Source organism: Microcaecilia unicolor, chromosome 13, assembly GCF_901765095.1.
Source record: "Microcaecilia unicolor chromosome 13, aMicUni1.1, whole genome shotgun sequence".
In the NCBI taxonomy this organism is placed as follows: domain Eukaryota; kingdom Metazoa; phylum Chordata; class Amphibia; order Gymnophiona; family Siphonopidae; genus Microcaecilia; species Microcaecilia unicolor.
In genome coordinates, this window is record NC_044043.1 from 89,103,914 (window position 1) to 89,123,374 (window position 19,461).

The 19,461-nt window shown below is 44.3% G+C and overlaps 1 protein-coding gene across 1 annotated transcript in view; it reads right to left on the bottom strand.

Moving 5' to 3' along the window:
• Positions 1–1,710: 1,710 nt before the first annotated feature.
• DHRS3 (dehydrogenase/reductase 3) overlaps positions 1,711–19,461 on the bottom strand; it is a 46,656-nt gene continuing 28,905 nt past the window's right edge. The window contains exons 2-6 of the mRNA XM_030185709.1: positions 18,298–18,441; positions 15,022–15,141; positions 8,898–9,136; positions 7,500–7,625; positions 1,711–2,208 (exon numbers count right to left, since the gene is read on the bottom strand). Coding sequence (XP_030041569.1) covers positions 2,124–2,208; positions 7,500–7,625; positions 8,898–9,136; positions 15,022–15,141; positions 18,298–18,441 — 714 coding nt within the window. The 3' untranslated portion in view covers positions 1,711–2,123. The remainder of the gene's footprint in view (positions 2,209–7,499; positions 7,626–8,897; positions 9,137–15,021; positions 15,142–18,297; positions 18,442–19,461) is intronic.

The window sequence follows — 19,461 nt, forward strand, 5'->3', positions numbered from 1 at the left end:
TCCACTACCCCAATTGCAGAGGACTCAAATACAAATCATTACACGCATCTACCTTAACATACCTCTGTACAAAAGCATGGAATAAACTACCGAATTCTATAAAAATAACACGTGACTTGACGGACCTCAGGAAATTATTGAAAACGCACTTGTTCGAAGAAACTTACGATAAGAATCCTCCTTAACGATTTAATTAGTCTATATCTAAACCAACCACATACTGAGCCCTCTGAATTGCTTATGTTAATAATATTATCATTACTGGTCATTAAATTTTACTGCTTTTTATTATGTGTTATGTAAATCATTCTACAAACATATCTTCCGTATTTCTTACATAGTATTATGTTAATTTAGAACAAACCTCTTACTCTGTTCATAATTATATCTTTTGCAATATAATGTAAGCCACATTGAGCCTGCAAATAGGTGGGATAATGCGGGGTACAAATGCAGCAAATAAATAAATAAATAAATTAGGGTTATATTGTGGGCCGGCCATTTTGACAGTGGCTGTTATGTCAGGGACTATTTCGTCGGGAGCTTTGCTTGGAGCGTTTTTTGTCAGGGCCATTTTATCGGGGCTATTTTGACCGGGTACCATGTGATTTAGAAATATTTAGACGAAGTAAAGGAAAGGAGGATTCGCTGGCTACACTTATAAGCATAAAAAAAAAGTTAGAGAGAGATATGAAGACATTGGTACCAAAACATAAGTACATAAGTAGTGCCATACTGGGAAAGACCAAAGGTCCATCTAGCCCAGCATCCTGTCACCGACAGTGGCCAATCCAGGTCAAGGGCACCTGGCACGCTCCCCAAACGTAAAAACATTCCAGACAAGTTATACCTAAAAATGCGGAATTTTTCCAAGTCCATTTAATAGCGGTCTATGGACTTGTCCTTTAGGAATCTATCTAACCCCTTTTTAAACTCCGTCAAGCTAACCGCCCGTACCACGTTCTCCGGCAACGAATTCCAGAGTCTAATTACACGTTGGGTGAAGAAAAATTTTCTCCGATTCGTTTTAAATTTACCACACTGTAGCTTCAACTCATGCCCTCTAGTCCTAGTATTTTTGGATAGCGTGAACAGTCGCTTCACATCCACCCGATCCATTCCACTCATTATTTTATACACTTCTATCATATCTCCCCTCAGCCGTCTCTTCTCCAAGCTGAAAAAAAAATGCATCAATGGAATTTTCCAACAAACAGGTTCACTCATCTTTATTTCCATTCACAATCATGATCGAATTAGTTCAAAAGCATCTTTTCCATAAATGACCCACATTTCTCTACAGCTATTGATAAAGACAGTAATGGATCAGGCAGTTCCACCACGAAACAAGTCTCAGGGACTGGGCTTAGTACAGGAGAAATGATGCGACTCCAGCAAGGATGAAAAGACCAATGACCTGCTGTGATTCGGGGTCCATCTTGACACAATTCGCCCATAGCTAACAGCGCACCCTTCATTCTTCAAGGCAGTTCAGTCCCACCTTCGGTCTCAACATTTAGGTTTTCTAGCTCTAACAGGAAGACGTCCCAGAGGTAGAATCCATCTACCAAAGGGATACAGGTATCAATCAGTAAAGAATGCAGCAGATTGTGTAATCTGAGACTCTATAGCACTGTCACCCACAACGCAACTAAACCTGTATCTTAACATACTTTATATCCAGAAAATTCTTCAGCTCATTTTTTAAAAAAAATTTCCATTCTGGTAGCCAAATTTAACAGATCATAAATTTCCAAGTCACAGACAAGCTTCGTAGCACGTTGTGAAATAGTCACCGGAAAAAAAAAACCTGCCGCCAAAGCATAGCAGAATAAAAAAAAATATATATCAACTGAACCTTAATGCTACATGCAAGATTTACTGTTAAAATAAAACTGTAAAAAAATGTTTAAAAAAAACATTCAAAAATGTCATTTCTTCCTCCAAATAGCCACAGTTGCCTTTGGCCCTGAACAGAGGTCTTGGTGCCGGAAGAACTCTTGCCTCACAGGAGCGCTAGTCACATGAGCCGTACGTGTTGAAAGTCAAACTTGGAACATTGGAGTCCTGTCAGACTGGTGTTCTGTTGACCTTCTGCATATCAGAGTCGTCTCTCTCTCCCTCTATGTTCTCCCTTTGAAAGTATTCATGCAGGTGTAGCTTCCCGTGAACTTGTGGATTTCTTCAAGTGCCGACTGAGGGAGTATGCTGTCAGGGAGGAGGGAGAGAAGAACAAGAGAAGTTTAATTCATTTATTGTATTTATGTTTATTCTTGGTTATTTTACTACTGTTAAATGCCTTTCAGACATTGCTGCCTGGATGTCCAACCGGCATCTGAAACTGAACATGGCAAAGACTGAGCTCCTTGTCTTTCCACCCAAACCCTCTTCTCCTCTTCCCCCACCTTCCGTCACTGTTGACAACGCCCTCATCCTCCCCGTCTCTTCAGCCCGCAATCTCGGAGTCATTTTTGACTCCTCCCTCTCCTTCTCTGCCCATATCCAGCAGACAGCTAAGACCTGTCGCTTCTTCCTCTATAATATTAGCAAAATTCGCCCATTCCTCTCTGAACAGACCACCCAAACCCTCGTCCACTCACTCGTTACCTCTCGTCTTGACTATTGCAACCTTCTCCTCGCTGGCCTCCCGCTTAGCCACCTAGCCCCCCTTCAATCTGTCCAAAATTCCGCCGCACGTTTCATCTACCGCGTGAACCGTTACTTTCATATCACCCCTCTCCTCAAGTCGCTTCACTGGCTCCCGATTCGCTATCGTATACAGTTCAAGCTTCTCCTATTGACCTTCAAGTGCACTCAATCTGCAGCCCCCCATTACCTCTCTACCCTCCTTTCCCCGTATGTTCCCACCCGTAACCTCCGCTCTCAGAACAAATCACTCCTATCTGTACCCTTCTTCACCACCGCTAACTCCAGACTCCGCCCCTTCTGCCTCGCATCACCTTATGCCTGGAACAGACTTCCCGAGCCCATACGCCATGCGCCCTCCCTGACCATTTTCAAGTCCTTACTCAAAGCCCATCTCTTCTCCCTTGCTTTTGGCGCATAACCACCTTCTCCATTCAGGTTACCTACACTTACTACATAGTTTGTTACCTTTAGATTGTAAGCTCTCTTGAGCAGGGACTGTCCTTCCCCATCTTTAAACTTGTACAGCGCTGCGTAACCCTGGCAGCGCTATAGAAATGCTAAGTAGTAGTAGTAGTAGTAACAAAATTGTAAGTTTTATGTTAAATTGTACCTGATGTACATCGCCTTGGGTGAATCTCTTCATAAAGGTGGTTAATAAATCTCCCAAAATAAATAAATAATGAAGCGGCCCTTTTACTAAGCTGCGTAGGTGCCTACGTGCACCCAAGGTGCGTCAATTTTGAGTTATCGCCCGGCTACTGTGTGGCTCTTGCACTAATTCCATTTTTGACACAAGTCCGCTACGTGTGCTGGAAAATAATGTTTATTTTCTGGTGTGCGGCAAAAAATAGGCAGTAATCGTCATTCTACGCATGCAATTACCGAATTAGACCTTACCACTAAGTCAATGGCTGACGGTAAGGTCTCAGACCCAAAAATGGACACGCACCAATTTTTATTTTGCCGCACATCCATTTTCGGCAAAAAATTTAAAAAGGCCTTTTTTTTTTTACAGGTGTGTTTATTTTATTTGGATTTTTTCTCACATCTTTTTCAGTAGTAGCTCAGGGTGAGTTACATTCAGATAAGCAAATTTTTATCTGGCCTGGGGAAATTCATACTGACATATGCTGATGACAACTTTTTACTCTATCCCGAATTAAACTCCTTTGAGGTTATCAATAGAAATCAAACAAAATAAAACATGGAAAAGAAAATAAGATGATACCTTTTTTATTGGACATAACTTAATACATTTCTTGATTAGCTTTCGAAGGTTGCCCTTCTTCCTCAGATCGGAAATAAGCAAATGTGCTAGCTGACAGTGTATATAAGTGAAAACATTCAAGCATTACTATGACAGTAAAATAGATACCATTGGAGATTCTACATGGAATGTTGCTACTATTGGAGATTCTACATGGAATGTTGCTATTCCATGTAGAAGGCTGCGCAGGCTTCTGTTTCTGTGAGTCTGACGTCCTGCACGTCAGACTCACAGAAGCAGAAGCCTGCGCGGCCACATTGGTGATCCGCAAGGGCCGACTTCTACATGGAATGTTGCTAGTGGAATAGCAACATTCCATGTAGAATCTATAGAAATCAAACAAAATAAAACATGGAAAAGAAAATAAGATGATACCTTTTTTATTGGACATAACTTAATACATTTCTTGATTAGCTTTCGAAGGTCGCCCTTCTTCCTCAGATCGGAAATAAGCAAATGTGCTAGCTGACAGTGTATATAAGTGAAAACATTCAAGCATTACTATGACAGTCTGACAGGGTGGGAGGATAGGGGTGGGTCGGAGGTATGCATGGGGACATCAAAGCATATCATTGATATTCTAACAGGATGGGTGTGGTGGATAGGTGAGGGGTGGGGTGATCAACAGAGAAATACAGCTTTATGATTCCTAGCCCATTATAAACCATAAAGCTGTATTTCTCTGTTGATCACCCTCCCCTCACCTATCCACACCCATCCTGTTAGAATATCAATGATATGCTTTGATATCCCCATGCATACCTCCGACCCACCCCCATCCTCCCACCCTGTCAGACTGTCATAGTAATGCTTGAATGTTTTCACTTATATACACTGTCAGCTAGCACATTTGCTTATTTCCGATCTGACGAAGAAGGGCAACCTTCGAAAGCTAATCAAGAAATATATTAAGTTATGTCCAATAAAATAAGGTATCATCTTATTTTCTTTTCCATGTTTTATTTTGTTTGATTTCTATTGATAACCTTAAGAGTGGACTAACATGGCTACCAAACTTCTTTGAGGAAACTTTACAAACTTTGAGCCAAACTGTTTCTCCGGCTGACAGATGGTCTCGTTCAAATTGTTTGAAGCTGAATGAATTGAACATCAAAATTTGTATAGTTTGGAAATTTTGAGTCCCTACCAACCAGTGAATTAATGTTAGAGACTGGTGAACTGTTAAAAACTGAGAAAGACTTTTGTGCCCGTCTGTCATTCCTATTTTTGCAGTTGTCCTTCAATCAGTTTGTGGAAATGGGAGAACTCCCGAAATCGTTACAACTGGCTAATGTGATCGTGTTGCTGAAGCAGGGGAGAGACCCGGAGAGTCCCTCTTCTTACAGGTCCATCTCTTTGCTTAATGTAGAGGCGAAACGTTTGGCTAACCCTACGGCTCGGGTGCTTCCTGATCTGATAGCGGATCCTCAAGTAGGATTTATTTGGGGGGCGTACTATTACACACAATCTGCGTAAGATTTTTATTTCCGTGGAACAGGTAGAGAGACTGGATAAACCGTCATTACTGGTTAGTTTCGATGCCGAAAAAGCATTTGACTGGGGATTTCTTTTCGCTACCCTTCACCGATATGGGTTTAGTGGGGGGGTTTTTAGCCGCTGTCAGAGCTCTGTATTCGGACCCTAAGGCGCAGATACAAGTGAATGGTGTGATGTCGTCGGAGTTTGGGATACACCGAGGCACGCGACAGGGCTGCCCCCTCTCTCCGCTACTCTTTGTTCTAACGCCAGTATCAAGAATTTATTATCTTTTACCCTATGTTAAGACACCTACGGAACAGTTATTAACAACGAATTCTGAGATACCATTTGAGGAGTTAAATTTAAACTTATCTCAGACTTTAGAAGATCAGCTTTTGGGAGTACAAGCTGCCACTTTAATTGTAGATTTTGTTCTTCAACCAGACCGAGACTGGATTTTAAAGACCTTTTTTCGCTACAGACTGTAAAGTTAAGGTCTTTCCCGATATATCTAGACAAACTCAAAAAAAGACGTCAATCCTTTTTGAAACTTCGTTCACGTGTCCTCCAATTAGGGAGAACTTCCTGGCTAAATTTCCCCTGCAAGTGTGTTATTAAATTGCAGTCAGTTAAATATGTTTTCTTCGAAAGTGATCATCTGTTGCCTTTTTTGGACTCTAAACAAAACCCGGTCGTGCCTCCTCTGTTAGCAGTTCCTGTAACTCCGTAAAGTGAAATATATACCTGGGAAGTTCTTCCTACTCTTTTCTTTAAACGTAATTATTTAGAGCTAAATCTTTGAATTGTGCCTTGCCGCAATTAATTTGTGGACTTAAGTTATAATTGTCACTTGAAAGATATGTTATTTATATTGATTTCCTCTATTGGGTTGTGACATTATTCTTTCTGTACAAGAAAAAGTTTTTCTTTTTTTCTTGTTAATGTAATGCTAATGGAGGTCCAATGCATTAAAATGGACGCATGCTTTCATAGCGATCTGCGCATCCACCCGTGTTTGTGTACTATTTGTTTACTTATCTGGCTCCAATTAATGCCTTAAGCGCTCTCATTGTGCCATGATTGAACACCCACCTAGGACCACGAATGCTGATTCCACAGCATCCTTAGCCCTGACCAGCTCAGGAAGCTGACCTTACCCAAGAACTAACCCCACGTCCTTCCACATAGCTGTGTCGATTCTCCAGGTTGCCCAAATGAAGACTTTTTTTCTCATGTGATTGAATATTTATTCTGCTTCATCCCACATCTTTGAGCAGGGGGAAGGGGATGTAGAGAGCATAGTTCATGAGTATTTATTTTATTTATTTATTGCATTTGTATCCCACATTATCTCACCTCTTTGCAGGCTCAATGTGGCTTACAATACATCATGGGTACTGGAAATAGAGTGAATATACATTAGTTTTATAGAAGGTTTGTGTTACATGGTGGTGAATTATATAATGGTGTTAAAGCAAAAGACATTATAAGACAGTACTAGAAGTTCAAAAGATTATACAGTTACACATGTTGATCTTTGTGATATATCTTGTCAAAGAGATAGGTTTTTAATAGTTTGCGGAAATTGGTCAGTTCATAGACCGTTTTCAAGTTGCGTGGCAGCGCATTCCAGAGCTGCGTGCTCGTAAAGGAAAAGGTAGTTGCATGCATTGATTTGTATTTCAAACCCTTACACTTGGGAGGATGAAGAATGAGGGGTGTACGGGAGGATTTTTTTGCGTTCCTGGGTGGTAGTTCTATTAGATCTGACATGTAGGCTGGGGCGTTACCATGGATGATTTTATGGACTAAAGTGCAAAGTTTGAATGTGATGCGTTCTTTTAGTGGGAGCCAGTGTAGTTTTTCTCGTAAGGGTTTCGCGCTTTCGTATTTTGGTGTGCCGAATATTAGTCTGGCTGCCGTATTCTGAGCTGTCTGGAGTTTTTTTGAGTATTTGCTCTTTACTCGGCAAACAGTGGGCAAATGTCCATTTTCTCTCCTGATACCAACCTGCTGCAAGGTACATCTGTACAGTTATACACCCACTCGGCTCTACCACTCGTCCATTCCAATAGGCTTCCGTAGCCACATCAAATATACTTACCTTTTCAAAATGACAAGGGCATGCATTGTCCAAGGCAGGAGAAGAAGCGCCTGATTCAACCGAACAGCTTCCACAGTCTTCCGGGCCACCGTCTCTGGCTTTAGAGGAGGAAACAGGTTAGGAAACCTACAAGAAAACAAAATAGACTTTGATATAATTGGGAAGGACAGGCTCTTACCTGGTTAAATCCTGCCGAGCGCTCAGGAGGAGACTTCTGCAAAAGGCAGAAATTCAAACAAGTAACCAAGCTACTGGCCCAGCCTTTTGCAGGAGACCTCAAAGACAAGTTTGAAAAGCCCTGACGCAGGAGGATTCCTGCCAAAGCACGGCCCTTGTTGGGTCAATTTCAAATAAGTATTTCTTGATTGTCCCAGTCTTGAAGGCCCTCGTGTGCTTTTTTTTTGCTTTGCTTTGGAGTCATGAATACAACCATTTGGCAGGTTCAACTTATGTTTCAACAATTTTTTATTGATGAGGTCACATGCTATACAATTCCATCTCAGTCAATATAAATTGTATAACAGCAAAGTCTAGTACATATTACTAAACCTGAAATGTCCATCATCAATGTTTTCCAGACTTTTCTCTCCTATCCCTTCCTTCTTGTCTACTCCTATATCTATAATGTGTACATGTATAATTACTGTGCTGTTGCATAACTATTAACAATAAACTTTTATATGAAACTCCAATATTTATAACTCGTGTTTTACTCAGTGTATTATCCCAACAATATTTACTGGTGGGTCCTCTTAATGTGCTCCTTCAAAGGATTGTTCTATCTAATAATACACATGTCCCTCTATTATGCAATGAACATTACCCTTCCCACTCCTATATTGGCAGGTTCAACTTAAAATGGGAGGAGTCGAAACCTGCATGTGGAGAAGCAGAACCAGGCCGCAAAAGTAGGTCAACGCCTTCAAGAGATTAATGTCTTCTGGTACAAGGAGGCGGAGGAGATTTTTGTACATTTGTTGACGAAGATCTGAACATAAATTACATTCGGGCCTGGTTTAAGCTGTTTCTGCTCTCCCAAGTCTGCCTGTCCTTTGCTATTCTCTTCCTCCACTGTCTTGGATGATATATTTATTTTGCACAACTGCTCCAGGTAGTAGCATACGTCTTACCTTCCACCGGGAACAATTATGTGAAATAACTTTTGTCTGAATGCAAAAGTAGGCCAGGTATAGTAAGCATGCCTTGTAATTATGCACAGCAATGTAAAATCCATTAGCAGACAAAGGAATGCAATATTTAAAGAAACAGAGACGGACAGATCTGTGTTTGGGTGTGAAGAATGGACTCGTCAAAGCTAGTAATAAATAAAGACAGGTGCAGAACTCATGACAAGGCTACATAGGTTGGGGCGATTCTCTTTCTGATCCGTATACTAACCTAACTCTCATGCCCTGGAACATCTCGGTGCTGGTGTGGAAAGGCAGGACAGTGGTGGCATGGACTCCTGGGCAATCTAAGAGTCCTAAGGTCAAGCTCTCCATAAAGGCAAAGGAAGAAGCCTTGGAAGTACAGTAGTCAATAGCTCCAGGGATCGCCGACAAGGCCAGCACGGAGTTCAAACACACGATGTGGCCATTTCGTAATTCCAGCATCCGTGGCAGGAATGCCTTGGTGGTCTGAACAGAAGGAGACATATTTTGCATTAATTTTTTATGAAGAAATGACTTACGTTCACTTTGAAAAGGTTTTCCAGGCAACGTTTTGGTCTGTGCCCTGAAGAGGACAGGTACAAATCAAGGTAGGGTATACACAAAAAGTAGTACATATGAGTTTATCTTGTTGGGCAGACTGGATGGACCATGCAGGTCTTTTTCTGTCGTCATCTACTATGTTACTATGCATTGCTTTCTGCTTGAATTGAATGTTCTCCCATGGTGAAATTATAGCATTCCAAGAACTAGATGTCCGTTCATAAAATTATGTCTATACTCATATCCTGCCTTCTTCTGACAAGAGTACAGGCCAAAGTGATTTACATCAGAGGGAAACAGTCAAATACATTATAATAAAAGATATGATAACAAGGTTGGGGGGAGGGGGATTAAGGGGTTATTTTTCTATACAGTGTGAATTGTATTTTTTTGACGTGCATCACTGTTATTTACAGTTGTTGTATTGCTGTTTGTGTTTTGTATATTTTTGATACTCTAATAAACATTTATTGTTAAAAAATGATATGATAGCAAAATATAATAATGTATCAAAAATAAAGGGGTCATTATTCAAACAGGATTTAACTGGGTAAGAAGGCTCCTACTGGTTAAATTCCGCTGATTAGGAATTATTTACTGGCACTTACCAAAACAGTATTGCTCAATATCTGTGCAGACCACCGTGGCACTCCCTGGTTAGTGTAGGGTGGCACTGAGCCTTCCTACCCAATTAAATCTGAAATTACCACCAGCTTAGTCAAAGGGCCCCCTTTATGTGTTAGCTGGCCAGTGAAAACCCGAATATTCAATGCCACTCACTGGAAACAGGCCGGCATTAAATATCTGGGGTCAGCAAGCAATCAACTGTGCCCCATTCTCTTCTGCCTCCATCTTTTCCGTTCCTAGCTCAGGCTCAGAAGACCTCTTGGAAAATCCTATACGGCCATCAGGACTTAATCCGTCATCCTTTTTATCGGAGGGGGAGTGATGGGGAGCTCTGTGATACCCACAGAAAATATCACCTCCTTTTTTTCTGCTGGCCAGTTTCTTCTTGTAATCGTATTTATGATCTTAAAGTGGCCAGACACCTCCTTTGGTTTTCTGCAACCCAAATACATAGCCCTGCATTGTTATCATTACACCTTAAATGTCAGAGCAGTGGCGTAGCTACGTGGGACCACGGGGGCCCGGGCCCCCGTAGATTTGGCCCTAGACCCCCCTGCCGACGACCCTCTCAACCCCCTCCCACTGCCGCTAACCCTCTTGACCCCCTCCCGCTGCCAACCCCCCGCCGCCGTCGCCTACCTTTGCTGGTGGGCTACCCCAACCCTCGGCAGCTGAGGTCCTCTTATTCCGGCGCAAGGCTTCGTTCTGTTTCTGCGAGTCTGACGTCAGACTCACAGCCTTGCAGATCAGCCAGCGGCCGCATTGGTGGCTGATCTGCAAGGCTTTGTTCTGTTTCTGCGAGTCTGACATCCTGAACAAAGCCCTGTGCCGGAAGAAGAGGACCTCAGCTGGCGGGGGTTAGGGTAGCCCACCAGCAAAGGTAGGCGACGGTGGCGGCGGGTTGGCAGCGGGAGGGGGGGTCAAAGGTGGTGGTGGCGGTGGCGGCTGTGGGGTCGGCGGTGCCGGGTGGGGGGGCTACGTCCCTGTGTCAGAGTCTAAACCATTTCCGAAGCTTAACTAGATCTCTCCGCATGTCTTCCACACCTTCCTTACGGATCCTTTTACTAAGCCATGGTAGGCTCTACGTGTGTGCAGCGCGCCCCCAAATGAGACTACCGCCAGGCCAGTGTGCCCTCCTGGCGGTAATTTCAGATTTGGCGCACGCTCATAACACAGGATGATTTCTTTCCTCCTACGCGTGCCGGTTCCGGCGGTAATCAGCACTTGGCGTGCGCCGACCGGTCACTGCGTCTGTAGCACGTGAGCCTTTACCGCTCGATCAATGGGTGGCGTTAAGGGATGAGGCTGGTTTTTGGAGCGCTGGTTTCATTTTTACCACAAGCCCTTTTCCCGTCCATTAAAAAAAAAGCGCCATTTTTTTGTAGATGCGGTAAAAACTGGCCCGGTTCACACCCTACACTACCGCAGGCCACTTTTTACCACGGCTTAGTAAAAGGAACCCTTAGTGTCAACCCTATTCTGCTTTTGGTACCATCTGCTCAAAGGGAAAGCTATTTTTATCATTTATAAACACATTCATATTTTTCTTCAGCGCTTCCCCAGGTCAACTTCAGGCAGCCCAGAGCGGTGGGGGCATGGCTGAACCAACAACATAATCAAAGCAAACAAAATTAAAATCGACCCCCACTAACAGTCTCCGAATACACAGTTCTGAAAACAACAAAGTCCTATTCACTTTCCTACCATTTGAACACAGTGAAGAAAAACCATGACCGACTTAGACTTTAGCTTCTTAAGAATGTGAAAGCAATTTAACCTTGCTCTAGCCAAAACCATCCTGGCCCTCATCCACACCAGCCACATTTCTTATGTTATGGGAACCACAAATAACAGCTTAAACAACACTCCTGCTCCGGAGATATACCAGCTTGCTCATGCAGTAATACTGGGGTGGATATTTTATTTGGATTTTGCTCACACCTTTTTCAGTAGTAGCTCAAGGTGAGTTACATTCACGTACTCTGGATATTTCTCTGTCCCAGGAGGGCTCACAATCTAAGTTTGTACCTGAGGCAATGGAGGGTTAAGTGACTTGCGCAAGATCACAAGCAGCAGCAGTGGGATTTGAACCGGCCACCTCTGGATTGCAAGACCAGTGCTCTAGCCACTAGGCCACTCCTCCACTATAGCAATGTTCTGTGTAGAATCTCCAATAGTAGCAACATTCCATGTTCCACTGCACTAACCATTAGGCTACTCCTCCACTAGCAACATTCCATGTAGAAGCCTGCCCTTGCAGATCAGCAACGCGGACGCGCAGGCTTCTGTTTCTGTGAGTCTGACATCCTGCACGTGCGTGCAGGACGTCAGACTCACAGAAACAGAAGCCTGCGCGGGTTGCTGACCTGCAAGGGCAGGCTTCTACATGGAATGTTGCTAGTGGAACAGCAACATTAACATTCTATGTAGAACCTCAAATATTTAATATTTATTTAGATTTTGCTCACACCTTTTTCAGTAGTAGCTCAAGGTGAGTTGCATTCAGGTACACTGGATATTTCTCTGTCCCAGGAGGGCTCACAATCTAAGTTTGTACCTGAGGTGATGGAGGGTTAAGTGACTTGCCCAAGATCACAAGGAGCAGCAGTGGGATTTGAACTGGCCACCTCTGGATTGCAAGACTAGTGCTCTAACCACTAGGCCACTCCTCCACTGGCAACATTCCGTGTAGAATCTCCAATAGTAGCAACATTCCATGTTCCACTGCACTAACCACTAGGCTACTCTTCCACTCCTTGCTTGGCAACTAGTCAAGAAAGGCAACCAAGAATGATAAAGGGGATGGAACGACTCCCCTATAAGAAGGCTAGGGCTCTTCAGCTTAGAAAAAAAGACGGCTGAGGGGAGATATGACAGAGATCTGTAAAATACTGAGTGGAGTGGAATGGTTAGACATGAATCACTCGTTTACTCTTTCCAAAATTACAAGAAGTAGGGGGCACGCAATGAAGCTACTAAGTAGTACATTTAAAACAAATTGGAGAAGGTATTTCTTCATTCAGGAGTCCTTTTACCAAGTTTCAGTAAAACAGGCCCTGTGCTTGTGGCGGTGGCCATTTTTGTCGTGCATTGAGGCCCTTTTTACCGCAATGGGTAAATAAGGCTGAAAAAAAGAAATGGCCATGCAGTAAGATTTCACTTACCGTGTGGCCATGCAGGGGAGAGCACTTACCACCACCCATTGAAGTGGCGGTAAGGGCTACTGCGCTAACCCGGCGGTAACTGGGTAGCGTGTGGCGTTGCCTGATTACCACTGGGTTAGCACCTGCGGAAATATTTTTTGACTATTTCTGCTAACGCCGGGAATGCTGCGTTGGGCCGGTGTTAGCTTCAGATTGGCGCGTGATATTAAAAGGGCCTCTCAATGTGTAATTAATCTCTGGGATTTGTTGCCAGAGAACGTGATAAAAGTGGTTAGCATAACAGGGTTTAAATAAGGTTTGGGAAGATTCCTACAAGAAAATTGGATACAGTGGGCTATATTTTTGATAATAATACTCTTTTGGGATCACCAGGTATTTATGACCTGGATTGCCACTGTTGGAAACAGCATGCTGGGCTTGATGGACTTTTGGTCTGTCCCAGTACATCAACGTTTATGTACTTTATGTGTTTATGAATTGTAACCATGGCTACCCAAAAAGAGAGGTCAAAGGGTCAACGTCATTACTATTATTGTGAGTGGGCACTGAGGCTTGGGTTGATGAAAATGACTCACTCAAAGTCATAAAGACAATCAACGTTAAAGCTGTGATTAGAACTCATGGATTCTAGACTGGAATTTGGAATCCATTTTCTCCATGCCAACTGCTAGGCTGGACAGTAGATAGAGCTTCTGACTCCATAACCAGTCAGGTTTTTCAGGATATCACAAAGAACACGCAGGTAGATCAGTGTATGCAAATTTCCCATATATATTCCGTAGGGTCAGAAAGCTTGAGAAACCCTGTGATGGAGCACTGATGTCCTGCCACAAGCCACTCTGCTGCTCTGACTCACCTTGGACAACTCCCCAAATCCTTCCTGTTCCAGCACAGACCCTTGTCACCTCTCGTTTAGACTACTGCAATCTGCTTCTTGCTGGCCTCCCACTTAGTCACCTCTCCCCTCTCCAGTCGGTTCAAAACTCTGCTGCCCATCTCATCTTCCGCCAGGGTCGCTTTACTCATACTGCCCCTCTCCTCAAGTCGCTTCACTGGCTCCCTATCCGTTTTTGTATCCTGTTCAAACTTCTTCTACTAACCTATAAATGTATTCACTCTGCTGCTCCCCAGTATCTCTCCATACTCGTCCTTCCCTACACCCCTTCCCATGCACTCCGCTCCATGGATAAATCCTTCTTATCTGTTCCCTTCTCCACTACTGCCAACTCCAGACTTCGCGCCTTCTGTCTCGCTGCACCCTACGCCTGGAATAAACTTCCTGAGCCCCTACGTCATGCCCCATCCTTGGCCACCTTTAAATCTAGACTGAAAGCCCACCTCTTTAACATTGCTTTTGACTCGTAACCACTTGTAACCACTCGCCTCCACCTACCCTCCTCTCTTCCTTCCCGTTCACATTAATTGATTTGATTTGCTTACTTTATTTATTTTTGTCTATTAGATTGTAAGCTCTTTGAGCAGGGACTGTCTTTCTTCTATGTTTGTGCAGCGCTGCGTATGCCTTGTAGCGCTATAGAAATGCTAAATAGTAGTAGTAGTAGTAGTAGCACAAGAAGTGATCTCAGATTCCCAAGAAACTTAAAATCAAGGAAGCAGATGCTGAAGAAGTAGGCCAAAGAACAGCCGTTGTATCTCAGCTAGCCCTGGACCGAGCGCTATACGAAAACCATAGATGAAAATGAGGGACAGTAATTCTGAAAGCAGGGTGGTTAGTTTGGTTTTAAAAGCTTTGCCTGTTCGGAACTTACCTCCCCTCTTTTTATCATTGTGGATGTACCTGACAGGTCTTGGGAGGGGGCTTAGCTAATTAACATAACAATCGTAATAAGTCCAGTTGACAGTAAATTGTCAGGGACAGGCTAAGTCAATCATGGTTTTGCCCCACTGTGTCAGATGGGTTTCCATTCTTGCCTTTCTTGGAAAAAATGAGAACTGGGCTGATCCCCGATGAACAAAGGTCATCTGCTCACACAACCATCCCTGGCATCCACTGCTTACCCAGAACTGCCCAAGAGTGTTTATGTGTTGGGACTTCAGAAGGGCGTCATCATCGCTTTCCATCAGGCTCTTCCCATGAACCACTGCAGCATTGTTTACTAAGATGGTCACATCGCCCACCTGCATACAAGATCAAGGCTGAATGGTTAAAAACACAATCACAACAGCTGTTTTTAATGCTGTCTTCTAGGGATTTGGCTGCTTAAACCTGTTGCAGCAGGTCAGTGGCGTAGCCAAGGGTGAGGCCCACCCAGTAGCAGCACACCTATGATGTGGCTGGCAGGGATCCCCAAGCCCCACCAACCGAAAACTCCTAACAATTGTCCCTCCTGCATACCTTGTAAATAGCAGATCTTCGCCTGCAGCGAGCAGCGACTGATACATGCAGTACTTTTCAAACCGACCCCACAGCCTTCCCTTTGATGTATTCCCGCCTATGCGGAAACAGGATGTTGCATCAGAGGGAAGACTATGGGGCCAACATGAGCAGTGTGTATTCGTTGCTGCTCGCTGTCGGTGAAAATCTGTTACTTAAAAGGTATGTGGGGGGAGGGGGGATGTTTGAGAGACCATATGGCATACAGACAAGAGAAGGAGATACCAAATCACTCTGGCCCAGGCCCACCCAAAATTGGGTGTCTGGCTACGCCCCTGGTGAGACAGAATCTGTTTCTGAAAAGAGGCTTCCCTCAACCACAAAATACTGTCCAGCTGGCAGAATTAGCCTCAGATATCCAATACTGGGCCACATCCAGCACTGAATATCCAGGGCTAATTCAAACATCACTGGCTACTTCAGCCTATATATATCCCAGCCGATATTCAGCTGCGACCCGCCTAACAGGTGCCTCAGCCCCTCTGATCCCCCTCCCTCCAGCCCAGACTCGATCCCCCGTCCCTAAAGCAATCGCAAGTCACCCTGGAGGCTCCCCTGAAGTTTCCTAGTGGTCGAGACATATGGGGCAGGAGCATGCTCAGTTGCCTCTTCAAAATGGCTGTCGTAATCTCTTCATGTTACTACCTAAGTACGACGAAGCTGCTGCTAAAGGTCGCGACAGCCATTTGATGAGGCTGCCGTGTTAGGCAGGCACGAGTGGGACCATTAGACAGCTTCAAGATTGCCCCCTTAATCCCTCAGTATTCTCCCCCTTAAAATTGATAACACTCCCCTTGGGTCTCAGCCTCGGCCAGCATTCACCCCAGCAGCGCACAGACAGGGAGAAGAAGACGTAAAGATTTTGTTTCAGACAGAGCAAATAAAGAATGAGACTGAAGGGCTCACCACGTCTTTCACCCGCTGGAGACTGAGAATACCAAGACTTGATAGGGCTGAGCTGGGCTCTTATTGGCTCTCTCAAGAAACACTGTTCTCAGTCTCCACCTGCTGGAAGGCGTCACAACTGATGAGTTCAGCTGGGCAGGTCCGGAGGGACGCTAAGGAAAGGCGTTTTTTTTTTTAATTTATAGGTGTTCGTAAAGAAGAACCCTGAACTCTAGTCTACATTAAGACTTCTTCCCCAAAAGATCACTCGGAGTGCATAAAACACGATGTCACATCTAAGCCCTGGCTTTTCAGGAAGTACTTTGCAAGAGTCTAAAATGCCCCCATAAGGCAGGAGGTTTGGCTTTTGGCTTGCCTCTGGCAGAAAGCATGGGACGTGATTCAACTGGCAATCAGTCACCACAAAGGGAAGCCCAAGCACATAAAAACAGCTCAAATAAAAGGAAACAGTTATTGTCGGTACCCAATACAGACTCCAGAGACGTTACCAGCCAATGAGAGGAACGCACTATATTTTGAGTAGCGGAAAACTGATAAACAAGCAGCTTTTTAGATATGGTGTATTGAATGCCAGTTATAATGCACCATCTGCAGGTTAGATAGAAGCGATGTTATCAGCAAACCACAGACTAAGGGCTAGATAGTCAGAAAAAAACCGAGCTTCTATTTAGGATTCTAAGCTTGTGCACTATTTTCAAACAAACTTAGGAGCATAAGTTTTCAGCTGAAAATTCATCTTCGTTTAATAGTTTAAAAGTTATGCTTATAAATTTAGGCCTGCCATCCATTTAGCGCGTGCTAAAAATTAGCGTACGCCGTGTAGATGCCCATAAGAATATTATGGACATCTACACGGTTAGCGCGCGCTGAAAACGCTAGTGCGCCTTTGTAAACAGGGCTCTTTATAATTTAATCAAAGAACAGAACGGATCTCAGTCAATACCCAAATTTAAATATGACTAATTAAAAAATAAAAAAATAGGAGGAAAAAGAAGTAAGCTAGCTTCACGCCAATTGCGCACTTCGAAACTAGGCAGAGGCAGTTGCTGTATGGTTTTGAAAGCGCAGAATTGGAGTGAAGCTAAGTTGCTTCTTTTTCCTCCCTTTTATGAGTCACATTTAAGTTTGGGTCTCCACTCTGATTAAAGAACTTTGGAGAATTTTTTTTTACATTGCATAAAGGAGGTTTTTTATGCAAATGACGTCAACGTCACCCCAGAAGATCCCACCGCCTTACAAAAGCATATATGTGGGGGAGGGGTTCTCAGGCTTTTTCCTCCTGTAGCAGAAACTCTCTATTGGTCTTCGATCTATACTTGAAGTACTACAGTCCAGGGGCGTAGCTACGTGGGGCCAAGGGGGCATGAGCCCCCATAGATTTCGCCCTGGCCTCCCCCCCGCCGCCAACCCCTTCTACCCCCCTCCCCCGCCAGCCGGTCCTCTTCTTCGGCGCGGCCACGTTGCTGATCTGCAAGCGCAGGCTTCTGTTTCTGTGAGTCTGACATCCTGCACGTACATCAGACTCACAGAAACAGAAGCCTGCCCTTGCAGATCAGCAACGCGGCCACGCCGGAGAAGAGGACTTCGGCTGGTGGGGGTTGGGGACCCCCACCAGCAAAGGTACCCGATGGCGGGGGAGGGTTGGCGGTAGCAGGAAGAGGTGGTCGAAAGGGTTGATGCCGGGGGGGGGGGGGGGGGCTAAAATGTGCCCCCTCACCTCGGGCTCTGGACCCCCCTCGCACCGAAGTCTGCCTACATCCCTCCTACGGTCTATATTTTGGAAGACTATTTGCTTGCTGATATTCTGCCTCTTTCATCCTCTATATATTCTGATTATTGTACTAATTTATAGATTTGCCACCTATATCCATAATGACCCTCATGAAGATGGCATATCTTGCTACATCATGAGGGTCATTATGGATCTAGGTCATTATGCTATCATCAACTGCTCTCCCCTCACCATTAAAAAAAAACCCAAATGCACAACGAACCTTTTCCCGCACAGCTTTGGCCTGCTGGTAAACCTCTTCCCGGTTTCCAACGTCGCAAATAAAATAATGGCACTCGGTCCCTGTCTGCTTTATCTCCTCTGTGGTTTCTTTCAGGCATTTCTCTGTTCGGCCCCAAAGAATGATCTGCATCCAAGAAAGGAAAAAAAAATCATACTTAAAAATGTTCTCTTGCAAACGAGGGTCCAGGAACACACAGTGTACTCAACTGTGGCAACTGGATAGTATTTCATTTTGCACAGGCATATTGTTTCATTCAGTGCCGGAAAAAAAACCGAGTGGAGCAGCAATTTTTTTTTTGTTTAGCGACCAACACTCAACACTATCAGTATGCAAATTCTATGCAGGCTTGTTAGTGTTGAACATTGATCGGTAAAGGGCTCAGAACTTTCCGGCGCATGCCCACAAGAGCCGTGCTGTAGATGCAGCTCTTGTGCGCATGTCTAGTGAGGGGGGGGGGGGGGAGAGCTAGAAAACTTTTCGGCGGTGGCTGGAAGTAGGAAGTGACGGGATAAGTGTGCAGGGGAGAGGAAAAGCTGCGGCTGCCGCCTGAGAAGTTAGGAGGCAAGCATGGCTGTAAAAGTCACCCTTGTCTTAACGACTAAAACCTACTGACAGCTAGGTTTTTTTGTTGTTGTTGTTACATTTGTACCCCGCGCTTTCCCACTCATGGCAGGCTCAATGCGGCTTACATGGGGCAATGGAGGGTTAAGTGACTTGCCCAGAGTCACAAGGAGCTGCCTGTGCCTGAAGTGGGAATCGAACTCAGTTCCTCAGTTCCCCAGGACCAAAGTCCACCACCCTAACCACTAGGCCACTCCTCCACAGTCCAGGGGTGTTAGGGCAGGGAGTTTATTTATTTATTAATTGCATTTGTACCCCGCCCTATCCCACACACAGCAGGTTCAATGCGGCTTACATAGTAAAAGAACATTACAAAGTCCTCTAAGATGAATATTACGAACAGTAGTAAACATAATAATAGCAAGGTTTTAAGAATATAAGAAATTGAATTAGAATAAGGGGAGGCAAACAAGGATAGGATAGGTAAGAGGAAAGGGGATTGGGAGGGGTACGGTATAGAAGGATGGAGCAGAAAAGATTGGAAGATGATTATAAGGAGAATTAGGAGACAAGGTCAAAGGT